The sequence below is a fragment of the Wyeomyia smithii genome, chromosome 2 (assembly GCF_029784165.1).
Source record: "Wyeomyia smithii strain HCP4-BCI-WySm-NY-G18 chromosome 2, ASM2978416v1, whole genome shotgun sequence".
Lineage (NCBI taxonomy): Eukaryota > Metazoa > Arthropoda > Insecta > Diptera > Culicidae > Wyeomyia > Wyeomyia smithii.
In genome coordinates, this window is record NC_073695.1 from 26,572,181 (window position 1) to 26,590,501 (window position 18,321).

The window sequence follows — 18,321 nt, forward strand, 5'->3', positions numbered from 1 at the left end:
GAAAAAAAAACGTGAGAAAATCGAGCGTGAATTTGGCGAATTGAGAACGTGCATTCTTTTTACGAAAAAAATGTGCTTTTTTGTCACAGATATTGTCCAGTTCAAAATCAAACACCAAAATAGATTCGAAAACCGCTCTAATAAATACAAAATTTTGAGTGCAATTAAGCTAGAAACTTTAACACTCGCTTGACAAGTAAAAAGAAATAAAACTTACCATGCGTTTCCTTTGGGAAACAGTTGAAGGAGACGTGAGTGTGTACAGCCAGAAAAAAAATCAAAAATTTGATCAACCATTTTCGATTTGAATGAAACTTTGTACACATATTTGGCTTACTAAACATAGTACTTCACCCGGATGATGAAAGCACAAGAGTAAATTTCTTTAAAAACACGAAAAAAATATTTTGATATACCTACACCTTGTTCAAAGCATCCAAACTCAAAAATCACTTGTTGTATAGAAAAATATTCTAAGACAGAGTTGTAGGAATGTAATAATGGTTTGCGAAAGGCAAATTTCCTCGACTTTAAGTCACTGACACTGATAAGTTAGAGTTCATCTTGGTGTCATCAGAGGTGTGATAAAAAAGCCCGAGAAAACGAATGAAATCCACCAACGCATCGTGCTTTATGATGTGGTACTTTGAAGGAGAACCTATTGATAGCTATGACAACCTATCGTCAAGCTTTATACACTAAACGAAAAACGGTACAACTTTATATCCCCTGAGGATCGTCAAGTCCAAAGGCCGAAACGTCGGACGTAAAACATAGTAGTGTTTTGATCCACCGTTAGGACTGAAAAAAAAGTATTTCCCTTGGAATAAAATGTGATCTTAAATAGATACCAATGATTTAGAAATTTTTTTTTCGAGGCTAACAAATTCCTGCACTTTCGGAAAATATTCAGCTCACAAATTCAATAAGTGTGCAAAGTTTTGTTCTACTTAAAAATGATTGATGTACCTACACTTCCTACATCAAAATTCATTTTTATGCAGAGTTTTTGCTCAAAAACTATCAAAGTTTGAAAAAACTACAATGAAAAAAACCTATTAGGGTTTTTCATGATCGGACCAATTTTTTATACGCGAGATTGATTTGCTATTTATCGAAAAATTATTTCAAGTATTAATCAGTTTCATCAAATAACTTCTACTAATAATGTAACAGAAATTATTTTTGTCTGTAATTGATGTTTGATACAAGGGGTTTTGATATTTCGGCTTGCAGTCCAATAATTTTGCTAATCGCTCATCACCGACGTTTCGGTCCTTTCTTTGAACCATCATCAAGCCTCGAAACAGTAATCATCAAGTTAAAAACATTTGAGCAAACATAAAACAGTCAGGACGTAAGGGTTTCGATACCGCACATTCAGTCCTAATGATGGTTCCATTTGACTGTAGGTCAAAATACCAAAACCCCTTGAAGTAAACCTCCTAATAATGCTCAGAAAATTTAATAAGAACTTTTGAAGTAATATTTTTATTTAGAAAGTTTTATAAAATGATCCATTTCCAAGCTCAATTCGACCTTACGATTACTTTCATGTCTTGTTTCCAAGTAGTGAAAATGGAATCTATTTAAAAACCTTGAATTTAAAATAATTTAAAAAAATTACTGGTCCGATCATGATACAAATCCTTTGGTCAGAAAAATTAATCTATTTGAAATAACTCATAATAAATAAATCAATAAAATATTGATGGTAAAAATGTGTACCGATGCTTGCAGAATACAAACTTTTTGTTAATAAATATTGTAGAGTCCTCGTACATTCTGACGATATGCTCTCGAGAGTTGTAGAAATTTCTGTTGCTTTTTCAACGCTGATATAAACCTCTCCTCACCTGACTTTATCCCGTGAGTCAGTTGCTAGGGACTTGGATAGACAGTCCAGAGTTTTGAAAAAGTTGAACATAAAAGTGGTGACAGCGGTTGCTTCAATCACTAGTTCCTTCGAAACATTAGTTTAAAATTTTTATTTATGAAGTTGATGGTAAACACTGGATGCCAATCGCTTTGCCGTCGGTGTTTTACAGATGAGCAAACTCATCAAAAAATGTCCCAATTTCAATATATCTTCAGCTGTCATTTTTGATTTGGCTGTATATTCCTGTGGGCTAGAGATGTCGCTTCGTACTTCCAGTATTTTTTTTTGAATCGCAACTAATTTTAGAAAACAGTTTATGTAGAAATGGTATTTACAAATATTTTTAAAACCAAAACGGTGTGCTTGATCGGTATGACGTCTTCGGCAAAGTTGTCGATAGCAATTATAGTAAATCCTCGATTCTTTCCTTGATAATAATTGCCTTTCCGAAATAATATAAAACGTGAAAAACATATTTTTTAAGGAAAAAAGTCAAAATTTTTTTTAATAATTGACTCAAATAGTTTTTTTTTTGTAATCCAATTTTTTATGAGACCTAAAGAAGGTTAGCGAAACATTGCTGGTTTTCCGATTATGGAGAAATATGAAAAATAATTTGTTTTACAAAAGTTATAAATAGCTAGTACCAGAACTTTTTTTAAATTAAATATTTCGAAAACCCCACTTTTCAAAAATCAAAATTGAACCTCTGTTAATTTTGCCGTGAGATGTAATTCTACGTCAAAAAAAATTTAAGGAGTTGTGTGTGAAACATGAACGCAATATTACGTAGAATTACGAGGGCCACACAGTGTTTTATTTGGTCGATTTCATGCTCAAAATATACTTTATTCGGAAAAGTTTTTATGTATTAAAATGCGCTTCTTTTAAAAAGGATGATGCAGTGATTAATCCACCTATAACAAATACGAAGTATTTATTTTTAAGGACAGTGAGATAGACAGCCAATGCTTCAAGAAAATTGTAGCAGATGCTTTTTCTAGCAACTTTGTCAAATATGTTAAATTATCATCTTTCATATTTAAAAATGTTTGAACAGTTTTATGTGGAAAGTATACTCAAATCATGATTTTCAGCATAACTTTTTCCACGCATTTCTACATATTTTATATCTTTATCCATTATCGATTTATCAACGGTTAATTGATGACTCATTCGTAAGCAAAAATACATAGATAACTAATTAATATTCCGAAAAACAAATGCTCTACTTCTAAAGGAATATACAATCATTTGTCTAATATCTAGAGTCTTTTCGATTATTTGAATGAAGGAATTACTTTTGCATGCAAATTCGTATAATATTTCAATTTGCAACTTTTATGTAAATGTTGTTGTTGACGAGACGTAGTTGTACGTCAAGAGTATATTTTCTACAGAGTATATATTTTTTAAAGGACAAAATGATTACCAACAACTTTGCGAAAGACACTACACGGATCAAATTAACGGGTTTGGTCCTAAAAATATTTTTATCAATAATTGACTCAGGAAATGCGTGAATTTACTCAACCGAGTGCTATTTAATGATAAAACCGTTTGTTTGATCGGTATACTGTCATCGGCAAAGTTGTTGATAATAGTTTTGTTCTTTAAAAAAACATACGCAGCAAAAAAAATTTTAAAGCATTTAATTTCTTCATTTTTCACTAGCAGTTCCGGCAGACTTCGTCCCTTCCTTTTTTTTCTTTATTCAAAATATTTTAAACATTCCCAATTGATTGATTCCTTGCGATTTGTTTATACCTTGTCAACAAAATTTTGATGGAATGAGAACACCGTCGCCTTTTGACTTCTGTACACCTGTTCTTGATTCTGGAAATACCCATTGGGTGGAATTCAGTTATTTTTGGCTGTTTTCCAGAAACCGGAAGTCTTCATCTTTGAATCCAAAATGGCTTCTATGTGTTATTCCGATTACAGAAATATCCATGTTGAGTGGTATTCCGTCATATTTGGCTGCTTCCCAGATACCGGGAGTCACTAACTATGAATTCAAAACGGTGTCTGCGGTCGGTGTTTTGCTTCTGGGAATCATTCGGGATCCAAAAATGCCCATATTGGGTAGTATTCGACCTTTTTTCGCTGTTTTCAAGACACCGCCATCGACGTCGCCATCTTGGAGGAGTGTCAAATCATCATCGTACCATTTCTTACCCTCGAAAACCTCCACATACCAAATTTGATTCTATTTACGTGATTAGTTCTCGAGTTATGCTTAAATTTGTGTTTGATTTGCATAAGTGCCCTCTCTTCCAGAGACGGCAGGGATGTCGAACCAGCATGAGAAAATTTTTTGCTCTCAAAAACCACCAATGGCCAAATTTGGTTCCATTTAATTGAATAGTTCTTGAGTTGTGAAAAAAATTGTGTTTCATTTGTATAAAACCCCTCCCAACAGGAGAAAAGAGGGGTTTCAAACCACCATGAAAATTTTTCTTCCTATCAAAAACTTTTGCCTACCAAATTTGGTTTCATTTTCTTGAATAGTTCTCGAGTTGTGCAGATATTTGTGTCTCATTTGTATGGAACCCCTTTCTTACGGAAGAGAGAGGGGTGTCGAACTATCTCAAGCACCTTTCTCGGCCCCTTGAATACTTATTAACGAAATTTCACGCCGTTCGGTTTACTGCCACTATTCGCATAATAGTCCTACGTTTTCTTGTTTGTTTGAGCAAATGGGTTCATTTTGACATGCTCTTCAAGAATAACCATTAAAATCGAGGTTGTGAGAATCAAACCTTACTTTTTCAATGGCTATTCTTGAAAAGCATGCCAAAATGGACCTATTATCGCAAAACAATAAGAAAAAACTCAAATTTTTCATAAGACTATTATGCGAATAGCGACAGTTTAGTAATTTCAAGTCTATATGGATCAGACGGACAGACAGACAGAGCTGCATTTTTATATGTTTAGATTTCTTCAAGTTATAACAACTATGAATAGCATTTTTTTACGGTGTATATTTTTTTCAGAAAGACAAAATTATTATCTACTTTGCCGAAGACATCACCCCGATTAAACAAACCGTTCTGATTCCAAAAGTGTTAGAAATCATTGATACTATTTTTACATAATCCCGTTCAGAAATTAGTCAACAAATACTTATATGACAAAATGGCTTTCTCAGCCCATAGGAACATCTGTGCAAAGTTCCAGCTAAATAATTGAATACATTCTTCCGTTCCTTTCAAAAAGCCGGAACGTTACAAACATGAACAAACGAAGAGTGTTTATTCTTCTGTTAAATATAATAGCGGCCACTAGCGGTTGCCCGACGATTTTACAGCGTAAATTGAATGTCAGTAATTCAAAAATTTGAACCGGTCTAATACAGCCAGAGGCCGGATAAAAGCCCAATCTAGCAACGACTCCCAATCAGAAAAAGCTCCTGGATTGAAACAAGGCTGTCCTCTTTACTTACTATACTATAATTCAATGTTTCGTAATACAGCAGCGTCATCGTGAGTCCTCGTACACCCTGACAATACACACAAGATGAAACTAACTCCATCTAAACACTGTCTTATCTTGGATTGCTCGCCAGATTAAAAATTAAAGTGCCACAAAATGAACTTTTCCTGCGAAAAAAAACAAAATTACTCACACTATTTTTCCAATTAATCAAAACTCTTGAACTCTTGAACAATTTGTTTATTATAGTACCACAGACCCATGACCAATCGCTTCAGCGCATTTTTACAGTCCTAAATAACTCAATATGCTTATTTTTATACGAATCCAAACAGTTCTCTTTCTCTCTTTCTCTTTCGTTGTGTTCCAACAAGCTGGTATGTTGTATCTTGCGCACGGCTTTTATATTCATTGATTCTATCTTCTTTGTATTATACATTTCAACAAACTTTCGGAAATCCTCCTTAGGATCGTAAAAATCTAGCATCGTCCTCTCAAAAAATCACAAAATCATATCTCACCAATTTGACAGCAACAAAAAAACCAACACCCAGCGACGGAGTGGCCGTCGAGTGCCCCAAAACGACAAGGTTAGAGAGCAACAATAAAATCGCAGCCGCAACCAGGTCCTCATTTCATTATCATATCCGTAAACCGTCACACACGCACACACATATATGCTATCATCTTTTCCGTTCCATCTGCATGCGATTTGTGCGTTGTTTTCCCACAACCATTTTATTTATTCTGTTACTCAACTGTTAGGTATATTTATATATGCAGTCTACCAAGCCTACCTGCGTTGCAGGTGAAGCTCGAATTTAAAAGTTCTTAGCGCGTCCATCCATACGATCATCATCAAATTCCTTTTTATCCGAAGAACCAGATCGACTAGCATGAATTTGCATGGCTCTAAGCAAAAACAAACAAAAAACCCTATTACCAAAAGAATTCATACCCCCACTTCCAATTATTATTCAACCGTGTGATAGAATTATTTTATTATTGTTAGTTTCGGATTGTCATGCAGCGAGTGACAATTTCAGCTATCTGATTTTGCCCTCTGTATTTGTTTATTTATTTTGACCTGTACGTGTACATGCAGCCAAAAGTATTTGTTTTTTACCAAACAATTGGATTTTCCCCGCTTTAGTTTCCTGTTTGCTCGAATTGTTCTGATTTTAGTCGGATGTCATTTATTCCTGTGTTATTGTTAAGTATAACATCTCGTTCTTTTTTCGTTTTTTTCCCACATGAATATCAAACAGGAGCGCTTTAATTAAATATCTTTCATAAGACAACAATAGCAGACGTTCGTGTACGGAGAAATGCAGCTGTTTTTTTTTTTTAAACAAAAGTTTCTGTTCTATTTCGTTCAGTCATGTTTTTTTTAACTCTCTGGTTTGGATTTTAGTTGAGAGTGAATTGCTGATATCATACTGAATTCTGCATGATTTTATTCTCTAATATTCGCTTCCGTTTCCGTTTTTGTCTTTTCGAACTAGTTTTTTTCGGTATGTTTTGGGCCGCAGAAACAGAAAGACCATTAGCTAGAAACTATGACCATTTATTCGCTCCAGCCATTTTAATCGGAAGCTCTCACAACCCATTCTGTTTTTCCTTTTGGTTAACGTTTCTTGCATCACTTCAAAATATTGACTTTCCAAATCTTGCGTACTACTCTTTGCCGAAGAAACTAGCAATGTTGGCTATTGCATACGCGGAAGGAATCTTCCACTTTCTGTTCTTCTTTTTATTTTGTTTTTGTTTATTTTCTAAATTGAGCTACGGTGAAATATATGTCTTACTATTAAATTCATCTTTGTTTGTGATTTCCTTTTCTAATTTCCCGTATCGATCTGGTCAAGTTTAATTTTCTTGTTGTGTGTTTCCCTATCTTAACTTAGAAATTTTCAGAAGTTATTATATATATTTATAAAAAGAATCGTGTAATTTCCTACAAAGGCAAACACTCAGAACAAGCTTTTAAAACCTTTTTACTACACCAAGCATCCAAATTCGTACTTTTAGAGGAAAATACCCTGCATAACAAAAGCGAATACTCAGAATGAATGTATGCTAAGCTTATTCTCTTCCGAATAGTTCAGTTTACAGTATTTACCAACTAGTGTGACTATTCTTTGCATAGGAAACTACGCCAGAACAACCATTCGAATACTTTTTTTTGTTTTTACGTTCTCTCATTTCTCCACAAATTTCATTGAATCAAACCACACATTGACGATATGTCGAAAATCTGTAATGCCAAATAACAGCGAGTATATCGTGGTACTTTTGCGAAAAACAAAAACCAACAGCAATCAAACGGCCAAATTTAATCGACGCGAAACATACACGATATCTTATCCAAAAACGAAACGAAAAACCCAAATCTTCGGAACCGCCAACAAACTCGAATCGGATCCAATAACCAAACCTAATTACTCAATAATATCAAATATTTGCTATCAATACTGAAAAATTAACTAATTTTTGCAAACCCTGGAGTCGGTTACACTATGCGAGATATCCGGTACTTCTGGAAAGACGGCCTAAGTAGTGTCGGAATGAGCAGCGAAGTAGAACTACCACAATTTAGAGTACTGGGTCACAGGCAGAGGGCGACCGAAATTAACCTTACCACAGGTACCCCATCATGAGCAAAACTTTGAAAAAAAATCCAACTACATTTCTTTCTCTTCAATCTCTCCCTTCATTCTGTCTCTCTTTCTCTCTATTCATCATTTTCTGCCATTATTCTCCGCGTTTCGTTCAGTTTTCAGCTCTGGTTTCAGTTTCCACCTGGTTTGTTTTTGTTTTTTCTTGTCTTTTTCTTCAACTAACCCAAAATCTTTCTACCACCTACCAAGAGAAGTGAAAGCCAGTACGATTATTTACTCTCTTTACACCCACACTGATTTCTTTGTTTTATTTGTTTGCTGTTATACTGTGCTACCTCCGAGAAGAAAACTGTTCCCGTTTATTTCTCATCTTTCACGCCTTTACAGATAACCATAAAACTCACCTGGTTTATCACTTCACCCGCCGAACCGAACTCTGAGTTCTGAGGAAGCGGATTGTTTTAATTTCCTGTTTTTATGTTAATAAGACGAAAAAAATAGCACAATTAATTCGTGCTAAAATTACTACGTCTACCACGTAACTATCAACTATCGCAAAAAAACACTCCCATATACACACATGTCCACACTATTGACTTGTACGTTATCTTTGCGTTCGAAAATCCAAAAGAAAAGTACACACGTGGTTTATTATTTGAAGCGCTAACTGTAAACTTCTTTAGTTGTGTTCTTTTTCTGATGAACCATAAATTATGTACGCAAACTAACCTTTTAAAACACAAATGCACATCAGTTTTTTTAACCATTTTTAGTTGTTTCGTTTTTTGTTTATTTTTATTTTCTTTTTTAACCACTTTGGTTTATTGTTTGAAAATCAATGGAAGGAGGAAATCATTTCCTCCCGATGTGAAGAAAAACTCAGCTAGAAAAGCAAATAAACCCTACAACGGCTACAACCGAACCGATAACCTTCTGAATATGCCAAAACAAAAAGTTTTGTGTGCAAATTTAGATACCAAGAAACGCACTCAGGGTGGTAATTAATCGGACTATTATTAGTTTCGTAAGCAAATATCAATTGTCAGCAATCAATTTTTTCTAGCGCCACCGAATAATACTTTTTTCTGAAGTTAATCGTCACAACTATACCCACTCTTTTTAGCTTTTCGGTTACATCGTTTCTCCTCTCTAACCTATTACAACCCCAAGTAAAACAACGGAAACGGGTTTTCAAACTTCCTATCCACAAACACAAACCTCTTAGGCTTGATTTTCTACTTTAAAACCAGCTTCAGCTATGTTTTTTGTTTTTACCTCGGTTACTTCTTTCCACTTAGCATAGGCAAGCCAGCAGCGCCGAGAAATTTTGCGCACTTTTCGACAATGCGTCAGAATTCTCCACCGATAGAGCGACACCTATCGGGCAGCTCATTTGCTCCGCAAACCACCGGCCTATAGAGGGCTCTCACCACGTTTTCCCTCGATAGTGGTTTTTCAACACTTTAGTTAGTAATTTTTGTTTTCATATCGACCCTTTTATAGAGTTAGCATATTTTGATTTGTATTTTGACGTGTATAAATTGCTCTAGAAGGTGATCAAACGAACAAAAGCAAAACTGCTAGCGACCGGATTAGAAAGAGTGACAATTGTGGTACGTTCAGACCATCGAAAACCCAATTGACACCGCTCATATCGTAGAGTCACCAGTTGAACCAGTAGTAGGTAATAATAGTCCTTTTAATTTCACGTCAAAGTTTTATAAATGCCAGAGAAACAAACTAACTATCAGCTAGGGTCAAGCATCGTAGGTTTGGCCAAACCAAAAAAAAAATATTTCCAGATTGACAGGTAAACACACTAACGAAATGCCGAGTAGAACGAGATTCAAAACCAAAAAGTTAGATACAAGCAAACCAAAAATCAAGAGACCAGCGAACAAGTGTCAGTGATAAAAGCGGATCTTGTACCTTAATTAAGTGCTTAACCTGTGTCGTTATTTTTGATGTCTAATTTTTTGCCTTTAACCCGTTCTGTAACGCACATACGCAAAACAAATTGTCGTGAAACACTATTCCTCTCGCTACTCTAGTCGGATACACGATGCGAGATATCCGATATAAATGGAATGAAGGCCCCAATTCAGTCGGAGTCTCGAGTGAAGTATCTTTGCCTCAGTTTAAGGTTTTGGGACACCGTCAGCGTGCTATGGAAATCAGTCTCACAACAGGTACCTGTAGACGGTCACCGATTTTTAATTTCTGCTCATTTCTTACTCCTTCTCCCCCGAAACAAAAACAGAAACCCTCAAATCAAATGACTTCCCCCACTCCAATTGTTTCTTTATTATCTCATTCTGTAAAACCATATCAAACATTCCTTGCAGAGAAAAAAAAAATTTAATCAATCGACGGTTTTCAAAATGTCAGTTCCATACTTTTCCTCTTTCCTGTATTGAGAATCCAACGAAAAATCCAAGTTACGCTCTTCCTATCGATATTTCAGTATACATTCATAGCGCTGAGAAACTCTATCCACATCTCATCCTCATCCAGTGTTCACCCTCATAGGCCAAAACGTTCGCCACTGGCATTCAAATGAACTCATCAACCTTCGAAGTTTCCCCAGACACCACCCCCACCGTCCTCTAGAGCATCTACCATCCGCTTCCGATCCGGGCTTGGGAATATGAAAAACCATTCGCTCCATCCGTTCCGAATTAAACGATACCAATAATCATTACATTTAATATCCCTGATAAATGTGCGAGAGATATTACCATGCACCGTTTCCGGCTCGCAGCACGGAAACGGACCACTTCTCCGGATTGGTCGATTTCAGATTTTAGCTTGCCAATATTCGGTATATTGCGAGAAAAGAACACAAAAAAAAAACAAAAAACACCAAACCAAATTCTCCGATTTTAACAACCCCCTTGAATAGAGAGCGAGACGCGCCAACAAAAAGCACCATTGCATAATCCCTAACATGAAATTTGTTTCCCACACCAACCGAAGCCACCGGGATTCATCCCGCCTCCCATCGCCAATTTGAAGCAAATTTTATTCTTTTCCCCTCCCCACCTTCAACCCCTGTATCTGTAGAGCGCACCGAATCTGCTGATTTAATCAGAAGCGTTCTACCGTGCAACAAATTGGCCTCTCCCACCGCAGTCCCTGATATGGTCATGACGTGGTTTTCTGCATTCATTTGCGTCGTTGACGTCGTCGTTGTCGTCGGGTACACGCTAACCCCCCTCTTCCGGTGTGAGTGTATGTGATCATCACGTTGCTGTCGATTTTATTTTTGGTACCCGCAAAACATTATCGTTGGTGTGGTGCAACCGAACTGCGTGCCCCATTGATCCTATCTCGAGTCGCTTCGAGTCGATTTCACCGGAACGTTTGCGGCTTCCTGTTTTGTGAGGAAAATAATCGCTGCGCAAACTTTTTTTTTTAATGAACACGACCAAAAAAAAACTGATCGAGATATGTTATGGTAACCTTCGCTCGGGATGATGATGATGACGATGGAAAAATTATACGTGTGTGAATTACCAATTCAATTGAGGATGAGAAACATCGAATGGATGGCCTTATGGTTGATTGAAATGATACTTCGAGATTTATGCTCGGCCTCTAATGAATATTAACAGACCCGAGCGAAAGTGGCTTGCTGCCAATCGTCAGCAATTTTCTGTTAATTTGTTCTATGAGGTAACCTATCACTAAAAAGAGAAGCTTTATTTAAGCGAATTATTCCTAGCTGGGTTACATCTGAAAATTCATTTTTTGTCTGCCGGAATTCAACCTTGAGTCCAGCTCTATACAATATTTTCTCCTTAGATCACCCTGATTCAATTCCAGGATACACTAAATCATTATTCTGTAATGACATAAGCGTTTCCGTATAAGGCAAAATTCCTGCATTTCTAGAAAAGCTAAAATACTTCCACTACATTCTTGCTAAAGTGGAAAAATTTTCAAACTCGATTAATAATTTTTTCTTATAAGGCTAGAGCATCTTCTCTCAAACCAAGGGTTACGTACTTGGAACCATTTTACGATAAAAGTGCACAGGCAAAATTCTAAATTTCATTTCTAGAATGATTTACGAGTACATGCAGTACCTATCATTTAGGCAGAGCTGGAATACCATATAAAACTTTAGATTTCATATTACAAGTTTGAGATTCAAAACGATATTAACAAATTTGATGTTTCATCTTAAGTAACTCAACTAGACATGCATATTTGAGCGACTTAGAATTAACATCAACTTATATAACTTCCAGTTTTAACGACTTTGGCGGTATGAGGCTAAGTGTTGTCATTTGGTAGAATAATTTTTTTCATATGTGATCGGCTGAGCCGACGCACTGTGGTCCAGAAATGAAAAAAGGTGGTCAAAAGTCATTTTCTCGTAAACGTTACATTTTAGAGCAATACTGTCTTCGGAAAAGTTTTATAGTAAAAAATGATCCTTCTTTGGACATTAACAGATCCGTGATTAATCCCCCTACAAGTGAGATAAAAAGAGTATTTTATCTAAAAATCAATATTTTTTATCGCCGTCTTTGGCAAAGTTTTCCAAAATTACATAACAAAAAACTTTGCTGAAGACACTAGGTAGCTATTTCTCAATCTTACTGAGCTATCTGATTATGTTTAATGATGTTTTAAAAAATAGTTTTTGCCGTTAAAATTCATATTTTAACCTACTATACCTCTGATATTCTCACTGAACTTTTGAAACAACATCAGACTTTTATTTTTTATATGTTACAGCAGACTTTAATCTACGATATTTAGGATTCTATCAATATTTCCTGCCAAAATTTTACTTTTGACAAGTAACTTTCGGTGCCAGTGCTGCTGCTAAGGGAGGACGACTGCTTTTGTCGCTGTCTAGAACTATTATGAGCGGCCTCGGCTGAAACAGGCTCTTATATAGGCCAAAGAGCATGTTTTAAATTGCTAGGTATATGATTCTGTCGACCGTGCTTGGGAAGCAATCATATAACGACCAATCAGAGGTCGAATTTTTCGTTTTGACAAGGCTTGACTATTTACAATAGTACAATAGTGTGAATAATAAAATTACAATTCTCTTCTTCTGGGAAGAATCTTAGAAGATTTTCCAATCTATTGCTGCAAGAACGAAGAAAATCCATCGAATACCAACCGATTTATTAGCATTTGAAATTGGACATATTTTTCACTTTTTTCGGTTCTAGAATTTCATTTCACATCCCTATGTAGCCGAACTTCCTGAGAGAAGTATTCTACTTCAAAAATAGATTTTTGAACAACCCTTTGAGAGAAAGTGTCACCCTAAGGGCCAAACAAAAAAATACGGGTTTGATTTTTTTAAAAAGAACAACTGTAGCGATTTAGAGCATGATCGGAGCAAAATTTTTTTGTGTAAATGTATCGATGGAATAAAAGAGAGTAATGTTGAAATGATTTTGAGACAGCAAATTTGCAAGATCTAAAATATCCACCCCATGTAACGACTTCTCATCTGCGATATTGAATGAGAATGTATATTTGCGATGCAAAAATAAATCGTTTACTTCAAAGACGGAAACAGCTAATGTATCTCATGGCGGTTATTCCAGTAGTAACTTTTTTTTGCAAAAGTACTACTACAAAGTGAACTCTTAGTAGATTTCCCAACATTTATAGGACGCAACTTTTTCAATGATCTGAGCATTCTCATCTAATATTGAGAATGATGATATAGCTTTATCTGCAGATCGGAAAATTTAACATTCAGTTTTCTGCAAGTTTAAAACAAGAGGTTTTTTAAAAAAAAATCTTTACCGATCATTAATTTTGCTTCATGTTTACAATAATAATATTTATGTTTATACGCGGGTCAAATATAGAGCTTTCATCTGTAAATAAACTATAAATCATTGCTCAGTTAATGTGATTGATATCGTTGGTGTAGAGAATAAAAGTAAAGATCCAAGGTTACTCCCTTGTGGAACGTACGCTACTTCTCTCTGGAACTGTTTCTTCTTCATAAAGAATATATGGAGCTCTGTTACACAGGTACAACTAATGATACTGTTTTCAGTACCACTGATCTCATTTTTAGAGAGCGAGCATCGTTCTAAAAAAAGCGCTTCTATAATTTTTATTTTAATAATGATATCATCATTCAACTTTGAAAAACGATGCATTTAAAAAACGTTGTTGAACAAAAGATTGTTGAACCGTGGTAAAACTTGATTCAAAGGATTCCCATATTTTTTTCATAGGTTTTTCGCGGTTATATAAAATAACCAGTGTGACGGGTATCTGAACAATCATTTTCATAAGTATTTTGTTTTCTGTGCAAACGGGAATGTTTCTCCCAAAAACAAAACATGTTTTTAGCGCTAAAAATTGCATTTAAATTTTAAAAGTTAAAAGTAAAAGTTAAACATCGTGCATCGAGAAACGATCGTTCAACGACCGAGGAATTTATGAACGAATATTTAAAAAAAAGAGGAAGAAAATCGGTTCAGTAGTTTTACCGCAACCGTAAACACAGCAAAGCCATTTTCTGTGAAACACCACCCCGAGATAAACGAAACGCTTTAATTTCCTCCCTATTGCTCAGATCTTAATGAAAATTTGTGAAAATGTTCTTAAGAAATTGCATTTTAAGATAATGCAGTATTTTTTTTTCGATTTTTTTGAAAACCTAAAAATGTATGTAACCCCTTAAACGCATTTCCGTCGTAGTAAAAAAAAATCATGTTTCATGAAGTGAACAACAGAGTCCTCAGACCTGATGTGTATAGTTAAGTAGTTGTTGCTATATTTCTTCAACTCGAATCGTCATCGTCATGCCTTCCGATGAAACCATGGAGTTGATCTTTTAAGTTGATATGACAACGTTAAGCAGTTGTGATTGAGTTCCGTTCTTATATATCGAACAGTTCTTTGGAAAATAAATCGTTGATTTATAAATAATGGGACTATTTTGCGGAAGCATATAATCTATGTCTGAAAAGTCTCAACCAAAATCAACACAAGTATGTCATTTGCGACGCTTCAGCAGGACCATTATTCTACCTTACCCATTCGCAGTAAACCTCTACAGCAAATCGGTCGAAATAAACGGTTCTGCTGTGCCGAGTCTTCGATTTGTCATCCTCAACCGTATAGAGCACACAAAGGATTGATAGAAAATACTATATACTTTTTCTCGAGGCGTGCAAAACACCACCGAAACTGGAAGCATAATGTATAACGGCCCCAAAATAAACGACTTTATCCCGTTCTTTCGCCGAGTTGATTACCGAAAGCTACGGTGCGCACGATTGCTGGCGCAATCTCGCAGCAAACGCCAAGGCAAGGGGCACTACGAGCCGGTTCAGAATGTTCCTATCGTAATACTGTTATACGGTTATGTCTTGAGATTTCAATTTGTCACAACAACAGGCTGAACCGAAGCTATCGTCTGGGCTCGGTGCAGAACTGTTCTACTGCGGCACCACACCACACATTGTATGGAACACACGCTTCACACGTACTCAATCGACAATAAAAACGACAGCGAGGCCAAATGGATTCAAATCTCTGCCCCCTTTTCAGTAAACCAGCCAATCGAGGCAAGCCGAAAAAACGAGTGCTAATAAAACGAGATTAGTATGCGGCCACACGCCAGCCGTTTCTTCCTGAAGAACTCGAGTAAATCTCGCTATAAAACGGCAATCACACGTCAATTTAACCGCAGGCAAACACCATTAAGGCCTGCCACACTCGACGATGGCCGGTCCATCCTATCGTGACTTTTAATTGATCACAACTAGCGTGCATACCGACGTGCAAGGAATGCAGAGAAATTACTATTTACGGCTTCAATCCCGTAACCTTCCATCAAAAAAGCCACTCCTTCCTAATTATTCTTCCACAACCACTGCAGTGACACTGGAAGCAAATTCCTAATTAGCTCGCCGTCTCTGTAACTATACCGCACTCATATCCTTGGGAATCCAGCACCACATCATCACCATCGCCTTCCATCTACAAAAACTCATGGCTTAAGGCCTAAAATTCGACCGAAGTACAGCGTCCGTCTGCGCTCACATCTCAGGTCGCACCCCGAGCCTCACCCGGTACCGCACCCGCCGATCGAGTCCCGGTGTCTCGTGCGACCCGAGTTGCGGCGGAGTACCGCGCCAAACCAAAACCCCCCTTCTTATTATCTCAAGCATTCATCGGCATTCGTCTCGTAGCCTAAAATGTGTGCCTGTGTGATCACAGGGCGCTTTCTGTGGGGTGTTTCCCAATTTCTCAGATTTGACGTATCGGTTGGATTTCAGTTATTCGGTTTTGTTGTGACTCGTTTGTTTGGACCAGATTTTCTCTTACCGTACGTGCGTTCGTGCGTACGTACCGATTACAATCGATGTATGTTGATGATGTGTAAACAAATCAAAAGTAAATTGCTTCGAACGGACAATCAGCAAAAAAGGGAAATTGAAGTGACTTGAAAAAGAGATCACCCTGTTTGACCTGTTTTCTTTTGAAAGGGCTGGGGAGAAGTAACTAGAAAGGGGAATCATACAGAAGGATTTTGATCGGTGATTTTCGATGGGAAAATTGCGCGCTTTTCAATTCCGCAAAGCAACTGTTCTTCAGCTCAACTTTCGATTGGCTATTAAAAAAAAATGACAAACATTTTTACGTCAGCGAAGAGTACTGCTCTTCAGTAGTTCGTAAGGTTATCGCCATTTAGTAGATAAGACACTTCTCTCGGTCATGCGGAACCAATCAATTGCTCGATATCTATCGATGGAGGCGCATGATATTTTGCTTCCGATATGTTTTTAGTTTACTTTTTATAATTTTTTTTAAATTAGTTGTGGCCTTCTTCAGTGCATAAATTTTTAAATTAAATAGCACACGATGTATGAGTTTAGTTTCAATAGATGTCTTTACCCTTAATTGAAATAATTTATAAATTCTCACCATGAAAATAAATTGGATTATCTTATCTATGAACTATAAAGTGAGATGATTTTAGTGAAACTTTGTTAGTTTAGTAATATAATTTTAGCAACTTTTCATATTTAAATTGTTTTATTCAAAGAGGGCCAAAGTTTTACTTTACTTAAGACCTATGAGTTCTACAAATTATTCGTCAAATAATAAATGTTGAAAATTGTTCCCATTTTCATCAAAAACTGCGAAAACTCAAACGCAATGTCTGAAAAAAAAATTTCAAAAAAATTCAGGCAATCTAAACAAAATCCCAAAGTTTTAGAATCTTTTGCTGAAAAGTAGTATTTGGAAAAAAAAAACAGAATATCAAAAACTACTTTTTCTGTGAAACTTCCCATCTTGTAATGTATAGAAGACTTTTAGTATATTATATTGACTGCTTAAAAACTTTTTCAGAATGTATAAAACTTGTTTTTTTTTTATCTCAAACGACTATCCATATTACATTTATATAGTTGAAAACAATGAAGAAAATTTAAAAAAAGTCTAGATTATTCAGGATTTCAAGTATACACAGTTGCTACAATTACCGATATCACCCAACTCACAACGTTTCACTGAAATTCGCGAAGGGTTTTGCCAATGGTTGGGTAAATTTACGTCAAACCCTTCAAAGATACCTTCAAGCTGATTGCGTGACCAACATTTCACTGAATTATTTTGTCGATAGTTTCAGTTTGAATAAGTTTAATATTAACACCAGTAAATAACTAGCTGTCGTATCGATTTTAACCTTTAAAATAAGAATAATATGTCCGAGAAAAACTTGAGTGGTTTTTCAAGAGTATTAAATTAAGTTAAAATTGAACGCAAATCAGGTTAGAAATAGTCCAATAAAATCCAGAGAGGCATAGCAATACTCATATAAATTCGAATTTATAACAATCATAATGACTATAGCTAATAAGTTACCAACAATGAAAGCTTTCAACGAAACCAGAAGAGAAGCCAGAAAATTCTAGAACGTGGATACAAAATACCATGCGTCTTCACCGGCAGTAAATGTCAAACAATTGCAACGCAGTGTACGAATTCACTAAATGCTAGGTATCAGAACTACAAACCGTAGGGTTAACGCTTTCTGAAAGCAATCGGCAGCAAATCGTGCTAAGCTACGAAGAAAATATATAAAATCCAAAACACCACACCAGAGGGTAAAATTTCGCCTTGGCCGACCCACTCACACACACAAACACTCTTGTAGAACACACCCCAATTGGCGAAACATGCAGACCACAGAGATCAATCCAAACAAGCTCCAACGATATGGCAAATCTAACCAATTGAGATACACCCTAGTGTCCCGGGTGCAAAACAAAGTATGAGAAACTTAAAAGCTACATCGCAAGTACGACTCCGGGCTACGGTCCGATCTCGTTTCCGCAGCCCACCAAATCCAACCGTCAGCCGAACTAATAT

The 18,321-nt window shown here is 36.1% G+C and overlaps 1 protein-coding gene across 13 annotated transcripts in view; it reads left to right on the forward strand.

The window, feature by feature from the left end:
* The window catches only part of LOC129722423 (gamma-aminobutyric acid receptor subunit beta), a 187,920-nt gene that overhangs the window by 121,176 nt on the left and 48,423 nt on the right, over positions 1–18,321 (forward strand). For 10 of the 13 annotated variants that reach the window (XR_008727598.1, XM_055675856.1, XM_055675868.1 and 7 more), the window contains exon 7: positions 9,990–10,127. Coding sequence is in view for 12 of the 13 variants with exons in the window: in XM_055675856.1 (XP_055531831.1) it covers positions 9,990–10,127 (138 nt within the window). In the remaining variant the exon portion in view is untranslated. Of the gene's footprint in view, positions 1–7,825; positions 7,964–9,989; positions 10,128–18,321 lie in introns of all 13 variants that reach the window. The other 3 variants (XM_055675858.1, XM_055675859.1, XM_055675867.1) reach the window with 1 other exon arrangement.